Source organism: Lycium ferocissimum, chromosome 2, assembly GCF_029784015.1.
Source record: "Lycium ferocissimum isolate CSIRO_LF1 chromosome 2, AGI_CSIRO_Lferr_CH_V1, whole genome shotgun sequence".
Lineage (NCBI taxonomy): Eukaryota > Viridiplantae > Streptophyta > Magnoliopsida > Solanales > Solanaceae > Lycium > Lycium ferocissimum.
In genome coordinates, this window is record NC_081343.1 from 56,167,997 (window position 1) to 56,191,329 (window position 23,333).

Sequence of the window (23,333 nt, forward strand, 5' to 3'; positions counted from 1 at the left end):
CTCAGTTTTATGTTAGAACCGCCCATGTATACAGAGGGTATCTTATACCTCTGTTCATTTTTGTAAAGACCCCTTTGAACTAATTTCAACATTTGTTTGTATTTTTTTTTTCCTGAGGAAAAGTGGGTTGGTAGGCCACTTATAAAATGTTTTTAGTTTTATGACATTTTTACTTATAATCTGAAAATTTCATTTTTTTTCTATTCAAATTGTAAAGGGCAAGAGATTTCATTTCTTCAAATTTTCTCGGAGCGGGAAAAAAAGGAAAAGAAACTTGTACCCTTTTTGTAAGTGCTAAAATGACCAAATACCCCAAGTGGTTTGTATGGCCAAAATGATCACACCATATCCATATTTATGCTCTTCTTGAAATGATACACAATTAAGCTGCTTCACCTACACTACATGCATGGCTTCATTGCCCATTAAACCCACCTTAAACCCTCACAGCCTTACACTAAAACCCAAATCATTAGTGAAATTCCCAGAGAATCATTTCATAACAAACCAAGGAGATGGCAGAAAGGAAAAACTTGTCATCAATAAATCTTACTACTTCAAAGTTCTTGGGTCTTTATGTAAAGAAGGTAAACTTCAAGAAGCTTTGGACTTTCTCAAGGAAATGGAGTACCAAAATCTGTATGTTGGACCTGAGTTCTATGGTGAACTCCTCCAAGGCTGTGTCTATGAGAGAGACCTTCAATTGGGAAAGCAAATTCATGCAAAGATTACAAAATGTGGTGATTTCTTTGCCAAGAATGAGTACATTGAGACAAAGCTTGTGATTTTTTATGCAAAATGTGATGTTTTATGTGTTTCCAACCATTTGTTTTGCAGACTGAGAAAACAGAATGTTTTTTCTTGGGCTGCTATTATTGGACTACATTGCAGGATGAATATGTCTAAACAAGCTTTGTGGAAATTCATTGAAATGCTAGAAAATGGGATATTAGGCGACAATTTTGTTCTCCCAAATGTATTGAAAGCTTGTGGTGCTCTAAATTTTGTTGAACTTGGGAAATGTGTTCATGGGCATGTCTTGAAATTAGGTTTTGAAGGTTGTGTATTTGTGGCTAGTAGTCTTATTGATATGTATGGAAAATGTGGGGTTTTGGATGATGCTAGAAAGGTTTTTGACTGTATGGTTGAAAGAAATGTAGTCGCGTGGAACTCAATAATTGTGAGTTATATGCAAAATGGATTCAATGAGGAAGCTATTGGAGTCTTCTATAATATGAGGACTGAAGCAATTGAACCAACTCGTGTAACTCTGTCGAGTTTTCTCTCAGCTTCAGCCAATTTATGTGCTCTACAAGAAGGTAAGCAAGGTCATGCTATATTTATTTTGAGTGGATTAGATTTGGATAACATCTTAGGGAGCTCACTTATAAACTTTTATGCTAAAGTTGGTTTGGTTAGTGATGCTGAGGTAATATTTGATCGGCTGATTGAGAAAGATGTGGTAACATGGAACTTGTTAATGTCTTGTTATGTACAATCTGGTCAGATTGACAAGGCTCTCAACTTGTCTCGTTTGATGAGATCAAAAGGTTTTAGGTTTGACTCCGTGACACTATCATCAATATTATCTGCTTCAGCAGATTTAAGGGATTTGAAACTTGGCAGAGAAGCGCATTGTTTTTGTATCAGAAACAATTTTGAGAATGACATAGTTGTAGCAAGTGGTATTATAAATATGTATGCCAAATGTGAGAGAATCCCAGATGCAAAACGGGTTTTTGACTACACAATGGAGAAAGATCTGGTCTTGTGGAATACATTATTGGCTGCTTATGCAGAAGTGGGTTTGAGCGGTGAGTCATTAAGATTATTTTACCAGATGCAGCTGTTTGGTTTACCACAAAATACGAGATCTTGGAATTCTGTAATTCTTGGATTCTTAAGAAATGGACAGGTAAATGAGGCCATAGATATTTTTACGCAAATGAAAACTGTTGGTTTGGACCCTAACACGGTAACTTATACTACTCTTATCAGTGGTCTATCTCAAAATGGTTACAGCAGTGAGGCACTTACATATTTTAAACAACTGCTTCAAGCAGGGTATGGACCAAATAGTGCAAGTATTGTTGCTGCCCTCTCAGCGTCTACAAATATAGCATCACTGCACGATGGAAGAGCCATTCATGGATACATTTTAAGGCAAAAGATTCCATTATCTCTTCCTGTGGCAACTTCATTAGTTGATATGTATGCTAAATGTGGAAGTCTAAATTGTGCAAAATGCATTTTTGATTTGATTCCGGAAAAGGAGTTGGCCTTGTATAATGCTATGATATCTGGTTATGCTTTACATGGCTGTGTTGTAGAAGCACTTGCATTGTTCCAACGTCTGCGCGAGGGAGGCGTGGAACCAGACAGCATTACCTTCACCAATGTGCTGTCCTCTTGTTGTCATGCTGGACTGGTAAAAGAAGGCTTAGATGTTCTTTATGACATGCTCTCTGTGTATCATGTGAAGCCAAGTGTGGAACATTATGGTTGTATGATCACTCTTCTCTCTAGGTGCGGTGATCTTGATGAAACTATGCAGCTCATTCAGAGTATGCCTTTCGAACCTGATGCAAATGTTTTGGAATCACTGCTTGTGGCTTGTAAAGAACTCAGAGAGACAGAACTCGAGGAACATATAGCTAATTGCTTAATTAAGATGGAACCAGATAATCCAGGACACTATGTGTCACTTTCAAATGCATATGCAACAACTGGGAGATGGAATGAAGTCTCAAAACTGAGGGATTTGATGAAGAAAAAAGGTCTTAGGAAGAGACCTGGATGCAGTTGGATTCAGGTTGGAACCGAATTCCATATGTTTGTTTCAGGAGACAGGTGGCATCCACGCACAAAGGAAATAAGTACAATATTGGCTTTGCTAGATGGGGAAATGCAGCTTTACTAGATTCTATTTCAACAACTGAGAATATCAAGTGATCATTCCTTGGGCACATTGTCATCTTTCATGTTAATGAGATGATATCAAGATGGCAATCTTTAGAGATTAAAAATGGATGGCTTGAAGACCAGAACAGCCCCAACACAAGAGAATGTAAAGCATGTCATCACTTGTGAAAAAATATACGGAGTATCTGTATTTGTCTTCAGGAGACAACACTGAAGTTTTGATGCTGGACCAGTTCATATAAATTTCCTGATTGATCAGAGAACTAGATGAGACAACATTATGCCTTGTGAGCAAAATGATCTCGTGTGTTAACCACTACTTGGATATGGGGCACTGTACTTGCATCATTTTATTCACAACAAAGACTGATGTATGGATTTGATAGATGACAGAGATGGTCCTACATGAGTTGTCTAGCGGAAGTACTTCCATTCTTCTAGGTTGTGGTACTAAAGACCAAATTGAAATTCTTAAAACTATTGGAGCTGCTGTAAATATACGCATTTGACATCTTTTTCTAGTAAATTTCTCTAAACTGATTAGAATTCGTCACGTTTTCTTATCACTAGCTCTATGTCTTGAACCACGAATGCCTTCTTGTACAGATCATTCTCTTCCTTTTTCTTTCATCTACTGACGCAGAGTCTTCCTTGGAAGTTGGGTGGGCACCTATCTATTGTTTGCAAGATAGGGAGAAACAAATGTAGATAAACTTCTCTAACATGGAAGCAGAAGTGAGGTGTTATCACAGATCAAGTTGGTGACAGCTCTTTTATGCATCGATCTACAAGGTCACTCATCCTGCTATGTGTTAAATTTGCACAGTTTGCTGTTTTGTCATTTCCAGGAGAACTAGCAAAAATGGTTAAATCTTGATGCTTACCGGTTTGGGATTATAACGATTGGTGAACCTTTATTGATGGTTAAAACGAATTACTTACTATTTAACTTTATACGTCAAATCCAGTAAGATGCGGAAAGAACTGTATTTGTGGCTACAAATTTGTAAAATACACGAGGCCAAGTAGAATGCTACTAGTACATCTTATTTGTAAATAATTAAGGTGGCTTGCATCAAGTAAATGAGCTAACAAGCTCTAACCTCTAAATAGTGTCAATTTTGGCACTAGCTAATGAGGTAAAATCATCAAGAAACAGCCACACCATGGAGAATAAGGGCTCACATGGATCAGAATGGCCCGAGGTTCATGCTCTCATGCAGAGGCTGAGTTTGGCATCCAAGTCCCAAAAGTAGAATTTCATATGGTTTATTCGAACAAAAGTTAAATCCATTTAAGTCGATGAAATTTGATTTCCACAACATTTTTATCAAATAATTATTATAATGTTTAACACATCTGGCACATTGTCAGCATCAAAAGGCAAGCATGAGAAGAAAGGATCAAATAGTTTTGAATAAGACAGTTACAGGAAATCCATGGGTTCAAAATCTGAGATCCACATCATACAAGAGAACGCAGATCAACTGACAAATAATTTACGAAATGATCTCCAATCAGTAACTGACCATAAAAATGAAAACAAAACAAAGGATGCTCTTTTATTTGACCCCAAAAAAAAAAAAGGAAAAAGAAAAAAATATGACACACTCAATAAGACTCCAGAATTGGGAGGTAAACAGGGCACAGGAACTTCCTCATAGTTGTCGCTTGTAAATCCAAAAGATCGCCAGACTGGTGTAACTAGAAAGGTGAAAAAGTTGGTCTAACATGCATGTGTTTGCTAAGTTTCCATCTCACATGAAATCATAATCATCGTAACCCTCATATGCATTTACCACTGCTTCATCATCTGCCTTATCAACATGTAGCTGCTTCTTCTTTCCACCTGTAAAGGAGAAGTCATAAACCGTGCCAATAGCAATCATCATAGACAAAAGTAGGCACAGCATTACCTGTCTTCTTTTTACTCGCAGTGGCTTCCTTTTCTGCTTTAATTTTCTCATTTGCAAATGCAGTAATAGAAGAGCCAATTTCTTTAGCATCTGCCCCTTTCATCGTGGTCATTGACAATCTCATAACAGCCTTGAGCAACCCAGGGTAATGGTAGCTTTTCTGAAAAATGCCAAGCATTTAATTCCCAGTCAAAGTTAAGCCCCAACATTTAAAAAATTAGAAAAGATTAAATTTGGCAAACCTCATATGGCCGCAGCTTATGAGAAATCAACTCAGCATATTCCAAGAAATCACTCTCGCTTTTTGGGATGAAATTATCAATGGTCTTGTCATCACCACCTTTCTTGGCAAACAATTCAGCAGTGGACTTATAATCAGCTTCTTCTACAAGCCTGTAAAGAGAAATGAGATCAGAATTCTGATACCAGGAAACCCAACAAGTTGCACAACAGATTCATAATTCAACTTATTAACTATAACCAATGACTTGGCATGACACCAACTTCTTGGTCAGCTAAACTATTAATCCTCTATTTCTCAATTAAAACTACTCTATATGAGGCATGAACGGCTAAATTAATGACAACTAATTCGTCAGTTCCCTAACCTTTGCTGGCGAAGTTTTTCTGCTACTGGATCTAGAGGCTCTTCCTTTGTATGAACTTCAACTTCCTTGCCTTTCTTTTCACTGGCTTTTGCAGCAGACTTCTTGGGGGCCTTCTCAGCAGGAGGTTCGGGTTTAGGTGCCTGATTAATCCACCACACCTTAAATTAATTAGACCAAGACATAGTATGCAGAGAAGGTACTTGAAATAGGAACATGAGAATCAGAGAGTAGGTGACATGGCGCAAAAGCAGGTTGAATAGAAAAATATAAGTGTGAAACGAATACAATCTTACAACACACATGAAGGGTAATAATTAAATATCTTAAAAAAATAATACTCCACGGAAGAGAATCACCCTACTGCAAGGGATTGGTTCATAAATAGCTATGAAACAAATATCAAGAGGTCAATTTGTGTAATACACAATCCTTGTTTTGTCTGCCCATTAACTTGAGTTTTAATGTTGAGGATAAAAATGTTTGTTTTGATTTTTACAAGATGGTCAGACTAATTAATGAATCTGTACACTTGGCTGGCACTTTATATAACTCATGATGCAGCAATATTGGTCATAGTTTGTTGATGTTTGCCTATGAATCTGTTTTGAATCATCTCTTATCTGTTTTGGAACTTGTAGTAATCAAGGGGTCATTCAGTAACATTGTTTTCGATTCTCGCCATGGATTAATAACTTCCCAATCATACAGGGTAAACCTTTAATATCAAATTCTTAAATGGACAAAGAACTATGAGCAGTCTTATAATTACAACACCGAAATGGCTTTAAAGAACACTAAGCAGTCTTATGATTACAGAGCTAAAGAGGCCTTTTTACAACTACTACACCTCAGTCCCAAACAAGTTGGGCTCGGCTATATGAATCCCCATTGATCATGTTGCCCATTTAAACTCAACTCATGTCATCATCATGCCAAGTTAAAAAAAAAAACGAAAAATTAAGTTTAGCTACAAATAATTCATTTATGCAGCAACAACACCATGAAAATCCCTTAGATAATTATTTGATAAGTCAATCCAAGTAGATATTCTCAATGCAAAAGAACAAATTCAACTTTTCAAGATAATAATACACACACAACACTAGCAGGCAAGCAAGTGCATTATTGGAACAAGATAGTTTAACTAAGATGATTTTTTTGGGAATCAATGAATAGTGCAAGCATGTCCACGAAACAGACACAGGAAATCAATAACTTGTCAACTATACCGGAGCAGGTTCTTCTTCATCTTCCCAAGAATCTTTTACATCATTATCATCTACATCTTCATCATCCCATTTACTCACTGGCAGATCCTTCTTAAGAAGATCCGGAACTGGTACATCCTCTGAAACAAAACATCCAAGTTACAGACTATCTTGCATATATTGACACGGCTTACAACTAAAAGATCTGACAAGTTAAATCAAACTCAGAATTCACTAATAAACTAACCGCATCCTACTTCCTATCAGAACAATAAACTGTTTACTAAATAAAGCAATATGTATAAGCATCAGAAGTAATTGAATTAGTTTTTTCCTCAGGAAGGTAGTTACTAAAACTGAGAAATATCAACATTACCCCAATCGTCCATCTCTAGTTGATTCTTTTCCGTCCACAAAAGCTTGTAAATTCGAATATCTGCATAACCAGTAGACGAAACATCAGTCATTTTCAAAAGAAACCAAATTAGCAGCAACGGAAACCTCCAAAATCCATAGTGATCTTTAGACAAATCATTCATATACAGCACAATTAACAACTTGAAACAGTTCAATTATGAAATTCGGAGCTCCAAGATGAATCAACCGCATCACCTCGCCCACAAGATTCTCCATTAATATCCATATAGACTTGCCAAAAACATAACAAAATGGAAATTTACATTTCGTGTTCTTGAAACACATACACTAGGTCTACTCTTCATGACGACCGGGTTGGACATTGTAACACAGTGTACGTATATGTGGGAAATTTACATTAGGCTCCTCTTGTGTATATAAAAATTGTAGTATTTTACAGTGAAAAAATAATTGGAACGAAGTTGTCAATAATAGTGCCAGCCAAGATTTAATACTTGGGTTCTTCCGTATATTGTCACTCCTTTTTTATTTTGATAGTTTCTGCGATTACATGGATTATATCTATTTACACAAATACCTCGATGATTTCCGCTCTATTCCAAAAAAAAAAAAAAAAAAAAAAAAAAAAGTGTATTCAATAGTCGATACAACTAATTTGGGATTGAGCAACAATTGTGCGATTGTATACCAAAAAAACGTTTTAGCAGGACGCCTAATCACCAATAGAATCGTAGATGCGACAAAGAAAGAGGTAATTAGTAAAAAAAATTAATAAAATAGAGATAAAGTAGTGTACCAGTTGGATGGAGTGTGGCCGAAGATGAGTTTTCCGACGGGCGGATAAAGCGACCGAACAGAAATCTCTGGTCGCTAAACCCTAGTAGACTCGGAATTCGTATCGGAAAGTACTAGAAGAAGAAGAAGAAGAAGAAACGCCTAGAGAATCTGGTGGGTCGTGTTAGGGTTTGTGGGTTTGTCTGGTCTCGGTTTTTTAATATCCACTTTCTATTACACGGATCCGGCTCCAATTTGGAATTGGACTCATTTATTCCTGAATTTACAGTTTACACCCTCGTTTTGGGCCTAATCACATTGAGGGAAATGTGAGAAATAAAGTCCCCAAAATATGGTTTAGGTTATAAAACTATATATAATTGCAAATAAATAAGAGAAGCTAATCAATAACTTTGTAGAGAGGAGGGAGAGATTATATTATCATCTTTTCTTGATGTTACAAATGAGAAGGCATAGCTCCTTATTTATAGAAGAAGTTTCTACAACTTAACACAACTTGGTACAATATACAACTTGTACAAGTTGCTTTACAACCTAGATGGTATAATTTACATTTAATAATACATCCAAATATCAACTTGTAAAATAGTTCATAACACTCCCCCTTGGATGTTTTATTAATAGATAATGTGCCTCGTTAAAACCTTACTAGGAAAAACCCAGTGGGAAAAAATCCTAGTGAAGGAAAAAGAGTACACGTATCTAGTAATACGCATTGCTAGCTGCCTCATTAAAAACCTTATCAGGAAAACCCAAATGGGACAAAACCTTGATTAAGGAAAAAAGAGTACAACGCGTATTTACTCCCCCTGATTAAAGCATCACATAATTCTTAAAGATGATGTACTCCGATCTTGTATACCAACTTATCATATCTTGAGGTTACGATGAGCATTTGTGATCACATCCGTCAAACGATCATTTGACTAATTGCTTGATGATCTCGCATCTTTATTCCTTAGATAGAGTTACATCATCGTCATATAATATTGTTCGATCACGCCAAGTACATTCTTGACTTGCTTTATAAACTAATGTTATCTTTGTGATTTATGTGGTAAAATAACATGGTATACGTAATCCTTCATGGAAATAGATAGCATATCTGTATCGAACTCTTATGCAGATAATATGAATGTCCTGTATATCAAAAACACTTGACAATATTTGTTAGGATAAACACATTCATGTCAGGGCTTTCATCTGCAATATGCAATTGATCTATTTCAATATTTCCATTTAGAAGTAAAACTATATCATGCTCGTAGTTATAGCAAGATATATAAATGCATCAATTGCACAAATATATGGTACTTCAGGACCAATTCAATTTTCTCATTTCAACCTCTTTTAGCAAATAATCTACTACTTTTGAAAACTCTTCAAGAGCTTCAATAATATTCAAGTCATCAACTTACACAATAATATGAAATGTTCTGATTATCATAAAGAGACAAGGGTAAACAGGGTCATCTTTGTACCCTTCATCAATAAATATTCACTAAGGTGATGAAAATGCATTCACCTTACGTGATTTAATCCATATAAGGATTATAAACAAGTTTTTCAAGAACTTGTATATGCTTCAGGCATTTTGAATTATTCAGAAATTTTTGAATCTTATCAAGTAAAACATATAGACTGTGACAACATCCATTTAGTAGTTAAATGATGTGACATCTTCTAGTGTCTGGACTGCAGGTCCAATAAGCTTTACGCTTACCAAGATGCATCATATCACTTGGTAATTATTTCTACATTGGCATGCTTTAAGAGACGTAGAACTCAGATCCTTACAATGTTATACAATATTGCGCGCCATATTGTATCAAAAATATCGTCGACGAGATATCATTTTGTATCGGTTCGCAATTCGACATAACTTCGAGATCTCATCACTTCATTATTTTCAGGTACCTGAACCTCCCATAAGGTTTCATGAAGTGTTATGTCGTAGGCTCTTCAAGAGCACATTGCCTCCTTATTATGATCATTTTGATCATTTGCTCATCTCTCTTTTCACGGATTATTACATTCGGAACCGATTGGTCTACCATGCTTCATGCATGCTATAGACTCTGTCCTTCAAGGACATTAGGAGCATTTTGCAGATGAAATATGAAATAGTTGGGTCAGCAAATGCCTCCAGCATTTGACTTGAATTATCTGAGGATCATACTGATGATAATTTACAACATATTTCTTAGCCGCATATTCTCTCCTTATGTTAGAAAAACTAACACATATCCCCATTTTCTTTGGGAAATCCATCTGTGTGCATCATGGTATATCAATTAATCATATACCGCACATCAAAAGCTATAAGATGGAAATATCTAGTTCCTGACCCTGAACCAATTATGAAGGGAGAATTTATCATAATTTATTGGTCTGAAGCATACAAGTGTCGTTGTATGCAATATATCATATCTCAGACCAGGTCTGAAACTATGTTCTCATAAGCAATGGTTTAGCTATATTATGGAGGCATCCAGTGCCAAACCAGTTTATATATAAACTAGCATTATCAAGATGAATTGTCTTAATTACATAATCTGGAAATTGTGCTTCCAACTCAATTATTTTGAGCAAGCAACTTCGTAAATGTCAAACTGCTAGTTGACAATAAACGTACATGTGACCGTCTCATAGATGCATCTCTTAATTAAGACATCACATTGAAGGTGAAGGGGCCTATATTCACCTTTTATATTTTCCTAATTTTGGGATTCACCCCAACGTTAGATGGTGTAATCAACTTATTATGAGAACAAGCAACACAAACAAATTCTTGAAGAATGTTCTAGTTCTTCAATATATTTTGAATACTCAATTAGCACATCAGATTTAAATCAGGACGACCAAAATAGTCTTGTCAATTGATAAAATTATTTGTACCCATAAACTTCAAGTTTACCATGACGAGTGCTATTTAGTTTAGTAAACTTCTCGTTTACTATTGCGTGAGATTTTGTGTCATAAACTTCTGGTTTATTGTGACATGTGATCCATCATGCTCGGGTAACGTTTCATATACATATTTCTTACTCGTAGTAACTTAAAGACATTCAATTTTCTAATCATTTGTAGTCCCAATATGATAACCAGTAGTAAACTTCAGGTTTACTATAATCTGTGTTCTTATCGAAACGATTACGATCTAGGACAAATGATGCTATCATATATATCCTCTTTGAGAGACTTTAATTTATTTACCATAATCAAATGCTATTTGGAAACTGTTGGTGTCATGATACTTATAAATAAATAATTAGCTCTTCTAGAGCCCTTGATCATTAGTTTCCACTACCAAATATTTTTAGATACTTTTGGTACCATGAAAGAAAATTTGGCTAGACGCTACTGGTGTCATGATGGAAAACAGTAATCAAATGAAAATTTAAACACAATTTTAAAGCGTAAATTATGAAAGTAAACGTTAAGCTCCAAACTTCTGTATTTTAAATATCTCCTTCAAGGAGATGAGCCATTAACATCTGAATATTTTGTATCAAAGCGGCAACCACATAATAATTACATTCTTCAGGAAGAGATACATTAATGTTTATTTCCTTCAAGGAAATCAATAACAACTAACCATAATGCATCAATGTGGTTATACTAGAAAGCATTTTACTCTGCTTCCTTTTTCTTTAAAATGATACTTTAATAAAATTATTCAAGATGTTTATACATACAACAGGTACGTGTTGCAATGTCTTAATTTCATACCACAAAAACAACATGTATATTCCTTGTATTTTATCTCTACACGAGATAGGTTGTGATATTTCTTCATTCACTTCAGGAAATGAAACTCATTTGTTCAAATGTGCTTGAAATACGATGTTCAACAATAGTTCGTTATTTTGCTCAAGCACAAGAAGACATTGCTTCATATATTGTCTCAGATATACTACCAATTCTTTCTACTTCAAGAGTAAAGTTTTAGAGTTTTACTACTTCAGGAGTAAAGTTTAAAGTTCTACTTCTTCAGGAGTAAATTTCAGGGTCCTACTACTTTGGGAGTAGAATGCAGAGTCTTAATAGTTCGGGAGTAGATTAATATTTACTACTTCATGAGTAAATATCAGAGTTCTACTACTTAAGGAGTAGATTTCAGAGTTCTACTACTTCCGGAGTAGAGTTCAAAGTTCTACTACTTCTCGAGTATAGTTCAAAGTTCTACTACTTCGGGATTAGACTTCAAAGTATGCTACTTCGGAAGCAGATTTTTGAGTTTGCTACTTCGGGAGCCGATTTCTGAGTTTAATACTTCGAGAGTAAAGCATAGAGTATTTGATTTGTTTTCAATGTTATAAGCTTTACTACATACTGTCTCATTCACTTCAGAGAACGGATCCGCATTTGCAACATTTATCAAAAGTTCTCATTTTTCAGGAATGAAATATATCTTATCGCGCCTTAAGCATATCAAATTATGATAGCTTCATGCCTCTTTTAAGATATTGCTACTTCAAGAGCAAATCAAGGCACATATATATTGTAGAAAAAAATTTCTCAAACATATTTTCAATTGCAATCATAAGCCTATAAAAATATTACCACTTCCGATAGTTAACAAATTCAATTACAATGAAGCACGTGATATATAAGTTTCTTATGAACTAGAATTGTAAATTGAGGCGATGCTCTGCAGGAACAAATTTGGTGCCTCTAAAAATATTATCACTCTTAATAAATCCATCATTGAGATAGTCATGATGAAGACAAGCATCAAAATAGCTCTTGCGCATGTTTGCATATTAATACGTATACATAGTAATTTGGCAAGTGTTGATAAGATATTAAATCTAAAAGTAAGCAAATTAAAAGGCTCAGATTACGTTACCTGTATCGGCCATCTCTATCTTTTGATACATAACATAACTTACTAGGAGTCAAAATCCTCTAAACATACCTTGATTTCCAGTGAGCCACGGGTGGTTCCGTCAAGCTTTCCAAGACGGTAGCATTAATATAGACTAAATTCTAATAAAAGATTAGAGACTCGTGCTGATAACTGATAAATTGATATTTTACCAACTTATCTCTTCTTTAATCTTATAATTTTGCTATGTTTGATTGAGAAAATAGTGCATTTAATATCGTTTACATCTATTTTACAGGTTTTATGTGATTTAGAAGTGATCGGAAGAAACCAAGTGAAAATAAAGTCAAAAAGAGGCTAAATTGGACAAAAAAAGCGTGCAAAAGCTTTCAAAACTGGACAGTTTTGCAAAAATGGACAGATTTGCAAAAAATGAAAATCGAGGACTGTTTTGGTCTAATTTTAAGTGGGAAAATTTTGGGACTACAAAAGAAAGCTTGAAGACATTATTTCTGATCTGTGGCATAAAACACAAGTCTTGGAGAGCTAGGGTTCCAACACCCACACTTGAGGATTGAAGATTTGAAGTTTTGATGAGAAATTTCTTAACTCTTTACTCATTTCTTCAATTCCTTGCTATATATTGAATATCTAAGTGTGTAGTATTTCATTTCTATACTTGAACCTTGTTTATGGAAGTATATATTGTTCAAGTTTGGATTGAAACTCTTGTTTTACTTATGTATTGAATGATTTTTATTCCTAATGAAGTGAGTTAATGTTGTTTTAATTATTCTTCTTCTTTAATGTTTCTTAAGGGAATTGCTAACCCTAGGACTTGCCCATTTATTTCGGTTTAAACTCGGAAGAGGCAAACTCGGGATTGGAAAAGAATAATTAACAAGAATTTGGGGCGTTAACTCTCATCTAATGAAAATCGACCTAGGGATAGGCGACACCACTTGTAGCCATATTCGGGTGTTATTAATGCTCCTAATTGCTTTAGGGATATTCAATTAGGTAGTCTAGTTAGTATTCGGAAGAAGCTAATTTAGAGTCATTATCCGAGGCTAAGTAATATAAACTCACCATATTTGTAAATCATGAAATACATTGGATCATTACTTGAGGGTAGTTTCCTTTGTATCCATTCTTGTAGCCATTGATCGTTTTACTTGCTTTCTAAGTTAGTTTACGTTTTTACAATTAATTATAATTTTCTCTCTAAATAACCTTTAAGTGTTTGCATAGCTATTGTTGGTGATTATTCCTACTTTTCCTAATCGCCTATATATTGTTCTACGTAGGATCGACCCCGACTCATAGTTGGGTAAATTATATTTGCATACAACCGTGCTCATTCTAATTAATAGGGTGGATTTGGACGTTATCAATAACGTGTTATAAAACTATATATAATTGCAAATAAATAAGAGAAGCTAATCAATAACTTTGTAGAGAGGAGGGAGAGATTATATTATCATCTTTTCTTGGTATTACAAATGAGAAGGCATAGCTCCTTATTTATAGAAGAAGTTTGCCCCTCAACCTACAATATACAGCTTGTACAAGTTGCTCTACAACTTGGTACAACTAAGATATACAACTAATATACAACTTTCTACAACTAAGATACAACTTGCAAGTGCAAGTTGTATTTATCACTTAATGTGTAGGTGGTATAATTTATATTTAATAATACATCCAAATATCAACTTGTAAAATAGTTCATAACAGTTTAAATAAAATTTGATTTTTTGTTCCATATTAAGCGGTGTTTGCATAAAAATTCAGAAAAAGCTCGTAGTGGAGAATCTTTTTACCAACTGTTTTTCCACTAGACAGAAAAAGAAAACAAAATTAAAGAATAAAGATGAACCAACAACAACAACAACAACAAACATAGTAAAATCTCACAAAGCGGGATCTGAGGAGGGTAAAATGTATACAAACTTTACCGCTATTTTGGGAGGTAGAGAGGTTCTTCCCGGTAGACCCTCGGCACAAGGACAAGTAACCCAAAGCAGTATAAAAGTTATGGCAAAATAGTATAAAACCATGATAAAGCAGTATAAAAAGAGCATACCTACCACAAATTAATGCAGTAATCGAAGTACAAGAACAACATATAGTAGCAGAAATCGAAAGGCGAGAAAGTATAAGAGTAATGCTGCGACTACTAGTATGATCGGATAAGGTGACACCGCACAACTACTTACTAACTTTCTACCCTAATCCCGTGTCATAACTAACTCTCTAAGGTCGTGTCCCTGTAAAAATGTTCGACCTCAGTGCATCTCCCAAAGATAACCGTATCTTCTCAATACTTCTTCAGCCTACCTCTACATCTCCTGAAATCGTCCAAAGCCAACCTCACACACCTCCGCACTGGGGCATCCATGCATCTTCTTTGCACATGTCCGAACCATCTCAGCCTTGCTTTCCGCATCTTATCATCCACCAAGGCCACTCTCACCTTGTCCCCGATATTTTCGTTTCTTATCCTATCTCTCCTAGTATGCCCACACATCCATCGCAACATCCTCATTTCCGCAACTTTCATCTTCTAAACGTGAAAGTTCTTGACTGGCCCACACTCTGCCCAATACAACATAGTTAGTCTAACCACCACTCTGTAGAACTTGTCTTTAGGTTTTGATAGCACCTTCGTATCACATAAGACTCCGGATGCGAGTCTCCTTTTCATCCACCCCGTACAAGTACGATATGTGACATCATCATTAATTTTCCCATTTCCTTGGATAATAGACCCAAGATACTTGAAGCTTCCTGTCTTTTGAATGACATAGGTACCAAACCTCACTTCCACGCCAGCCTCGTGTGTTACGCCACTAAACTTGCACCTAATTATTTTGTCTTGGTCCCACACTCAACCTGAACCATTTAGACTCCAACGCTTGTCCCCAAACCTCCAGCTTAACGTTAACTCCGCTGCGAGTCTTGTCGATCAGAACTATGTCATCCGTGAATAACATACACCATGACACCTCACTTTGTATTTGTCGCGTCAATCCATCCATCACCAAGGCAAATAAAAAACGAACTAAGAGTTGATCTTTGGTGTAACCCCATCACCACTGGGAAGTACCTGAGTATCCTCCTACTGTCTTTACCTTGGTCTTGACTCCATCATACATGTCCTTAAATTGCCCTAGTGTACGCCACAAGCACACCTCTAGCCTTTAACCATCTTCATAAAGCCTTCCTTGAGATTTTGTCATATGCCTTTTCTAGGTCGATGAGCCATCGAAGTAAAATCCAAAAAGACCAAACATACTCTTGTAGTTCCTACTAACGGTTGCTCTAAAAGAGATAAAAGGTCAAATTTGCTCTTGAACTTTCGAGATGGGGTAGTATTGTCCTTCAAAATTCGGGACAAGTGCTCTTAATTGTAATGTCTTGAAAAAAACTTATATTGGAGATTATGAGATTAATTTGACTATAATTAAATGACAAGTTTTTTCCAATACCAAACTTATGTTTTATATAAATTTTAATTACTAGCTACTGTTTCCTTTCAAACCCATTATACTGGTCCTCGACTTAAGCTTGGGATGACTTAAAGTTATAGTAAAAACATAGCGGACCAAGGTATAATTGAATTTGATTTATTTTATCATATCATCTTTAGAATTAGTAAAATAAAACCGTGTACTAATTTAGAAAAATAATTTTTTAAAATAGTTACATAAGAGAGGGTACATAATATCATTTTATAATATCATGCTCGCAACAAATAACTCATACCTAATGTGTAACGAACTAGAAGAATCGCTTTTTATTTGTTAAAATGGGAAGTGTTTTGTACTACTTATTTTCTTATGTTGTTATTATATGTCTCACATTTAACCCTCAAAAAATATTTAAAAAGCAGGGCAAAACTGTCTCATTTCGAATAGTTCAAGAGCAAAATTAATTACTTTTCACTTGTTTTGGAGCAATTGTTGGTAAAAAGGATATTTTTGAGTTATTTGATTAGTTGAAGGGTATTTTTGAGTAAAAACACTAGGGTGAAAATCATTTACACTCCCCAACTTTGCTTTAAAAATCAACCCCCCCCACCCCACCCCCCTAAACTTTGAACAATAGACATTCTCCCCACTTTATCCTAATTGACTTTTTTAAATGCCTATTTTACCCTTACATTATCAACTTTTGTCTTCTTTTTTTTTTTTTTACTTCTTTTAAATCATGATATTTCTCTTTTTTTTTTTAATTCATATAACAAATGTTTTATAAAAAATAAATCTTATCTGCTAAGCGAAGAAAAAAGTGAGAAATACTAATTGATTATATAAGTTAATGATGTTCTATAATAAAATAAATTAACATAATAAACAAAAATTAATTTTATTAAAAATAATCAAAATATTAATATTTATTTGTACAAGTGAAAAATTACAGGTCATAATAACTTTATAAGTATATTTCTACGGGTAATGCAAAAATAATTTAAAAATATTATACAGAAATGAAATTTTATTATAATTTAAAAATATTCCATCATTGACAACCACTTGTTTATTTATATAAACAATAGATAATAAGAGAGAAGTGAAACTTAAATATACACATATGCCTATACATATATATATATATATACATACTTACTGCATATAATATTAAAATAACAATCATAAAAAATAGCATTAGATTTTGTCACAAGTTCATAAAAGTATTATTGTCACGACCCAAACCGATGAGTTGTGACGAGTGTCTGACCTCTAATGACCAAACACCCTTATACTCATATCTTAACCATACCTAACATCAATGGCCATGTTGACTTAAGCTAATCTCACCGCCCTCATGAAGGGGTGACATCGCATGAACTCAGACATTTGCCTACATACAAGCCGAAAGAACGGTGCAAGCCAACTAGCCGTATACCGTACACGAAAGAATAGAGTCGAACAAGGCTACATCATCGACACATACACATACACCCTCGTCTACAAACCTCTACCGGAATATCAAGTAGAGAGAAAGGAAGGGCCCCGTCATACCCATATATACATATACATCTCAAAAGAATGGTATACTAAGTACGGCTCAAAATCATCAAATGGAGTGCGTACCGCCATCACCGCCGGATATAGAGGTCTCACGGAGGCCGGACCACCGTCATTTACCCGAACTCGCGTACGAACGCGGCCCTCGAGCAACAGAGTCGGTATGACGGATAATGTATCGAGTATGTAAGGCGTAAGAGTAACATAAGTATAAGCGATAAGAATCGTGAACGGAATACGGAACTCAAAGCTAAACTCGATCTGTCTGCATAGATTTGTATGAACAAGTATTTGTATAACTGACAATGCATTTGTGGGCGCATAATCCGTACGCTCTCAATGATAATCATGCTGTATATAAATATAGGTCATAGTACGAGGAACATTCAGCCCGATCCATATCCCATATAATAGTGCCGAGGAACGAACGACCCGATCCATCTATCATATAAGATTGCCGAGGAACATACGGCCCGATCCATATATCATCATCAAGGTGCACCAGCTAATCAGGTGGTAATGCGTATATAACGACTATCTATTTTCCCATACCCCATGTACATATAATATATGCGTATATAACGCATACGGCCGCATGGGTCGATGTCGGCGTATGTATGTGAATGTAACGTATAACCGAAATGTATACATAGAACTCTCGGAGTGACATAAGGTCATATAACCTGCGGTGGACAACTTTTGAGCTAACATCATCAACATAAGTAATCTCAAGACCCATGAACAGAAGGAACAATCATACGGGGAGGGACATTAAAGACTGATATACTCCTAGTGCTTCTAAGAGTATAGTAATATGGAAGCTCATTTAATCGCTTGTTGCTCATAACATAGGATCATACCAAAATGAAGAAGGAATAGCCTTAACATACCTTAACGTCTTCTTAATCGTTTAACGTTCTCCTTCCACGTTCACAAGATCTACATTTAAAAGGACATACTAAGGTTAAGTCTTAAAGGCACTCTTAAGTTCAAACTAGAATAATTCATGAGCTAGCGAAAATTGGGCAGCATTTCCCCTGCTTTATCGACTTCCATTATATCATAAAACAGCTCCCAATCAACAATGATATTATCATCAATTTCGTAATTAAGAGACTTCATTACACGCCCAAAACTTTTTTTCATAACCAACATAACAACAACAATTTCAATACAACTCTATATACACTCGTGTACCACACGTCCTCATCATCATTACTACCATTCATAGCAAGATTATACCCAAAGTACTCCAACAATTACAACTCAAGTCAATTTATTACTCATAACATCATCAAACCCACATTTGGACTTCCTCTTTTGCTTTCTTTCCCTCAATCAAGTTATTCAATAACTAGACACTCTTAATAACATGGAAACAAGTATAGAAACTCACCTTAATCACACAAGAGCAAGCTTTGAACCAAATCATTCACTTGAGTGAAACCCCAACTTCAACACCAAAGAAAATCTTGAGTTCTACAAACCCTAGTGAGCCTTCCAACACTTGGATCCTTTGATTCTTGCTATTTGATCTATGATCTCTCTTGGGTTGTGTGGATATGCTTGGAGGAAGGTTCTAGAGCTTTTAAGACTTGGGGAAATGTTGGAAATGAAATAAATGAGCAAGGGTCGTCCATATATAAAAAAAAAAAAAAAAAACTGTATAAATGGATCGTATAATAATGGAACCCGATTATACGGCCATTTATACGGTCCGTATAATAAATGGATCGTATAATCCCACCATGGAATTACCCTTCTATTGCATTGGAAGAGGTTATACGGAGGAGGAGTTTATACGTAAAGTTTGGAGGGAAAATAATTTTCATAACTTATACGGTCCGTATAAGTGGTCGTACAACCCAACATTTTTCGAAACTTTCTCGCGTCGATTCGTTCAACTCCCAATCCTTATGGAATATTATATATAATATAAAAATGTATTACATAAATGGAGGATTGAAAACAATAAGGGTGAAATAATTATTGCATTGGATAAAGGAGAGAGAATGTCTATTGTTCAAAGTTGAGGGGGGAATTTGATTTTTAAAGTAAAGTTTGGGAGGGAAAATAATTTTCACCCAAAAACACTATGGTAAGAGAATTTACGGATAATACCTTCAGTTGAAATGAAATGAAATAAAGCTCACTATCCCGTTATTTTCATTAATTGTATGCCTCGTTGAAAAGAATATATGAGTATGCGTTTTCCTTTTCACTTTATAGTTTTATTAATTAATTTAAGTTCCTATTAATATTCAAGCTCAGTGTTAGGAGAACAGATCATCATTTCTAGGCCTCTGCCAAACGCACAAATCATTATGAAAAATAACGAAAATATAGTACGAAGCTCTCAAAGAAAATGCATCGCTAGAATTATTTGTGTTAGAATTTAATTATTTAATTTCGAGTAATAAAATAACATTTGATTGACCCATACTCATCCAATGGATTTGGCTAATGTCCCTTCAATTTTATTGGGTTGTATATGGGTGGCCAGGGTCCAACTTAACTAACTGCATGCGAAACTGGATTGGTCTATGGACGGTTCATTTGGTTTCACTTTTGATATCCATCCACTCACTTTCTATTGTCTTGATTGGACCACAAATACAATATACTGTAGTAGATGATGTTTTCCTTCTTATTCTCTACAATATTTTAGTTCTTCGAATCTTTAGGTTTTCCCTTTCCATTTTTTGTTGTGATAATTGGAAATAGAATATAAAGTAACATGAGTAGGGTGAAGTTTTGATGCACCTTGATTTCATAAAATTTAAAAAAATATTAGGGTGAAAAAGAAGACATAAAAATCAAGGCCAGGTGAAGAAAAATTGTAAATATTAATGGGCAAATTTGCGAGCTTTTGCTAGAATTATATTATAGTTGTCCATTAAACACATACATGACTTGTTGAATATATGAGCAAAGTCCGTTGTTGGTAGCTAAAAAGAAAAAATTCATATATAAGGTGTAGTAATACGGGACTTAGTGCATTTGCTAAGAGCAGGGGTATCAATGGTTTTAAAGAACCGACTTAGCCTAAATCTTTAATTTGGTTTTAGACAACAATCGATATCAAAATCAATGGCTCGGCAACAGGAGTATAGAGATAGTGGAGTGATAATGTATGTCCTACTTAGTGTCTTTGCTCGTGTACGAGACGGTTTACTACTTTTACTGGTAACTTTAGAGACGCATACACCAAAAAAAAGGCCATTGTGCTTTGATGACTATAAATATTCAGTTTATACGGTGGCACGCATTCACTACATTTAATGGTGTGAGACTTTTTTTTTTTTTTTTTTTGAAACAAAATTGGATTGTTTTAGGCTTTTAGCCCAACGTGACTGACCATGACAAGTATGATTTTCCTATCAGACACCTACGCGATTTTCTCTTCTCCGCAAACTCTTTCACGGTATCAAAGCAAAATAAAAACTCATGACTTCACCATCCTTAATACCACATTTAAAACTAAATATCACAATCAAGTGTTAAATGAATTGGGTATTACGTTTTCGTTGTTTAAAGAAAATGGTTTAAATATAAATCATGATTTACAAAGAGATTTACGATGTTAATCACCTAATTGTGCTATGATTTAGAGCAATTAATAAATTAATTAATCATATTCCAGATCAAATTCTTTCTTCATTAGTGGATGTTACTTGTCTTTTCCTTTTATTTTCCAAGCAAATATGTAGGGCCTAGTTCACAGTGCGTACAACTTATTATAGTCGTAATGCTTTTCAATTAAGTAGGCTGTATTATCGGCCTCTAGAATATCATTGAACTTTTCTACTAAAACTTCTTTAATGGAGTATATGATAACTTTTTTCATAGTATAATTTATAATAGAAAATGATAAATGTCCAACTAAAAATAATAGTCTTATGGGTAGGAACACCTTTGGGACTGGAACTAATGCGGTACCTTTTTGCGTTAATAATGGTGGTTTTAAGTCGGCTTGTGTGTATATTGATTGTTTATCAAAAACATATTATGTTACCACTATAAATATCATGTTATTTTATCTTTTAAAATTTTACAGTAACAGAAACTTGTGAAATTATTTTGTCTCTATTAAATTTGAACCTTAATTTCTTATGATTTTATAATAATTATATTGACCGCTAGGCTGCACACTTAAACTTAAACTTTATTTCCTACAACCTAAATAGTGATTCATTGACATTGAACCATCCCAAGTTTTTGGCATATGAAAATATTTAACAAATTTTTAGAGCTATTTTATTAGTGGGGTACATCTTTCCGCGAATTACTTTAACCAATTGCCTTTTGTGTCTCGTCATATGAAACCAAGGCTTAAAAATCAATGATATCCAAGTACCAAAGTTAGCTACTTATCATAATATACTAGTGTAATTTTAATAGACATATTTCAGGAGCTCGAGGCACATTGATCATAGTTCTTAATCATTTCCCCCACGTTCTCCTTGAAACTCTTATTAACATAAAAAAAATACTACATGCACCCCCATTAATTAAAAATCTTTAGTAGTTTCTTCATGTCCCAATAATTCCATCAACTTAGCCATGCATTGGATCTAATCATCTGTATAATATTTCACTAAATTCACTGTATAGGATTAGGTCATGAAGTCTTCTTTAATCATAATAATAGTTTGGTCCAAGTGTTGACCAGTTAAATTCAATTGAGATCTTGCTAAGATTTTCAGGGGAAAAAAAAAGGGAACTGCATTGATTTTGAAAGTCTAAGCTTTTTGACTAACCCAATTCTTCAAGAGGAAATGATTGAACGAACATAATCCTTTATAATTTGAATTAAAAAATAATTTTGCAAATTTATTTTGTGTGAAAAATAAAATTTCTTGTAGTAAAAATAAAAATAAATTTGCAAAGAGTTACAAAACCAGTGACCCATTAATTTTAGTATAAAATTTATTCCATCCGTCCCAAATTATTTATCGTTTTTTATTTATTTTACACGTTCCTTAAGAATATTAATTAGGAGGAATATTTGACTAACTTTACCTTATTTATATCTAAATTATAATCTATGTCCATTAAATGTTACTCTATTTATGAGTCATCTCTATTAATGACAATATTCTACTAAGGGTAGAATGGGAAAACTATTTGTGCCTTGAATCCTTAAACAATAAATAATTTAGACAACAATTTTTAGTAATAAGTTGACATCATTTATAATTTGACTAACATTTATTTATGTCTACCAATCTTTAATTTATATGGGAGTAATAATTGCTTAGTATAGCTTTCTAAATTTGGAGGTTGATGCCAAGTATTACTTTGAAGTCAATTTAGATTAGTTAAAGTGAGATAAAAGGCAGCACAGCTAAGTTAGTTCACAAGCGACAGAGTATGAGGGAAAATTCTCAGAAGAAAAATAATAAATTGGATTTCACAATTTCTTTTAATTTTTGTGTGCGAAAATTGTGGTGGAAAATTTTAAATTAAGATATCAAACAATTATAAAAATAGTTTAAATTATACCGTATAAAGAATTTTTATACCATCATTTCACCTGTAGGTAACTTAATCTTATTTTCAATATTATAAATTCCACATTTAAGAAGATATTTAAATTATATACATTCGTAGTGTAAACAATGTTTACATCATCATCATTT

At 34.3% G+C, this 23,333-nt stretch overlaps 2 protein-coding genes across 2 annotated transcripts; one reads left to right on the forward strand and one right to left on the reverse strand.

Annotated features, from left to right (window-relative positions):
• The first annotated feature begins 311 nt into the window (after positions 1 to 311).
• On the forward strand, positions 312 to 3,468 carry LOC132046103 (pentatricopeptide repeat-containing protein At5g55740, chloroplastic). The gene has a single exon (XM_059436646.1). The coding sequence runs from the start codon at positions 410 to 412 to the stop codon at positions 2,918 to 2,920; it is 2,511 nt and encodes an 836-aa protein (XP_059292629.1). The 5' UTR covers positions 312 to 409; the 3' UTR covers positions 2,921 to 3,468.
• An 844-nt stretch (positions 3,469 to 4,312) lies between these two features.
• Positions 4,313 to 8,056, reverse strand: LOC132046110 (uncharacterized). Its single transcript, XM_059436657.1, has 7 exons — positions 7,829 to 8,056; positions 7,031 to 7,090; positions 6,676 to 6,794; positions 5,447 to 5,586; positions 5,081 to 5,231; positions 4,839 to 4,998; positions 4,313 to 4,771 (listed from the first exon to the last, which is right to left on the reverse strand). The coding sequence occupies exons 2-7, from the start codon at positions 7,041 to 7,043 to the stop codon at positions 4,680 to 4,682; spliced, it is 675 nt and encodes a 224-aa protein (XP_059292640.1). The 5' UTR covers positions 7,044 to 7,090; positions 7,829 to 8,056; the 3' UTR covers positions 4,313 to 4,679.
• Positions 8,057 to 23,333: the final 15,277 nt, after the last annotated feature.

Excerpts from the sequence above, each read along its gene's own strand:
- LOC132046110 (XM_059436657.1), bottom strand. Across the intron at positions 5,232-5,446 it reads GAAAAACTTCGCCAGCAAAG|GCTTGTAGAAGAAGCTGATT; the intron begins GTTAGGGAACTG and ends TTCTCTTTACAG. Across the intron at positions 4,999-5,080 it reads ATAAGCTGCGGCCATATGAG|AAAAGCTACCATTACCCTGG; the intron begins GTTTGCCAAATT and ends GGCATTTTTCAG.
- LOC132046103 (XM_059436646.1), top strand. The coding sequence starts at position 410 with ATGGCTTCATTGCCCATTAAACCCACCTTAAACCCTCACAGCCTTACA.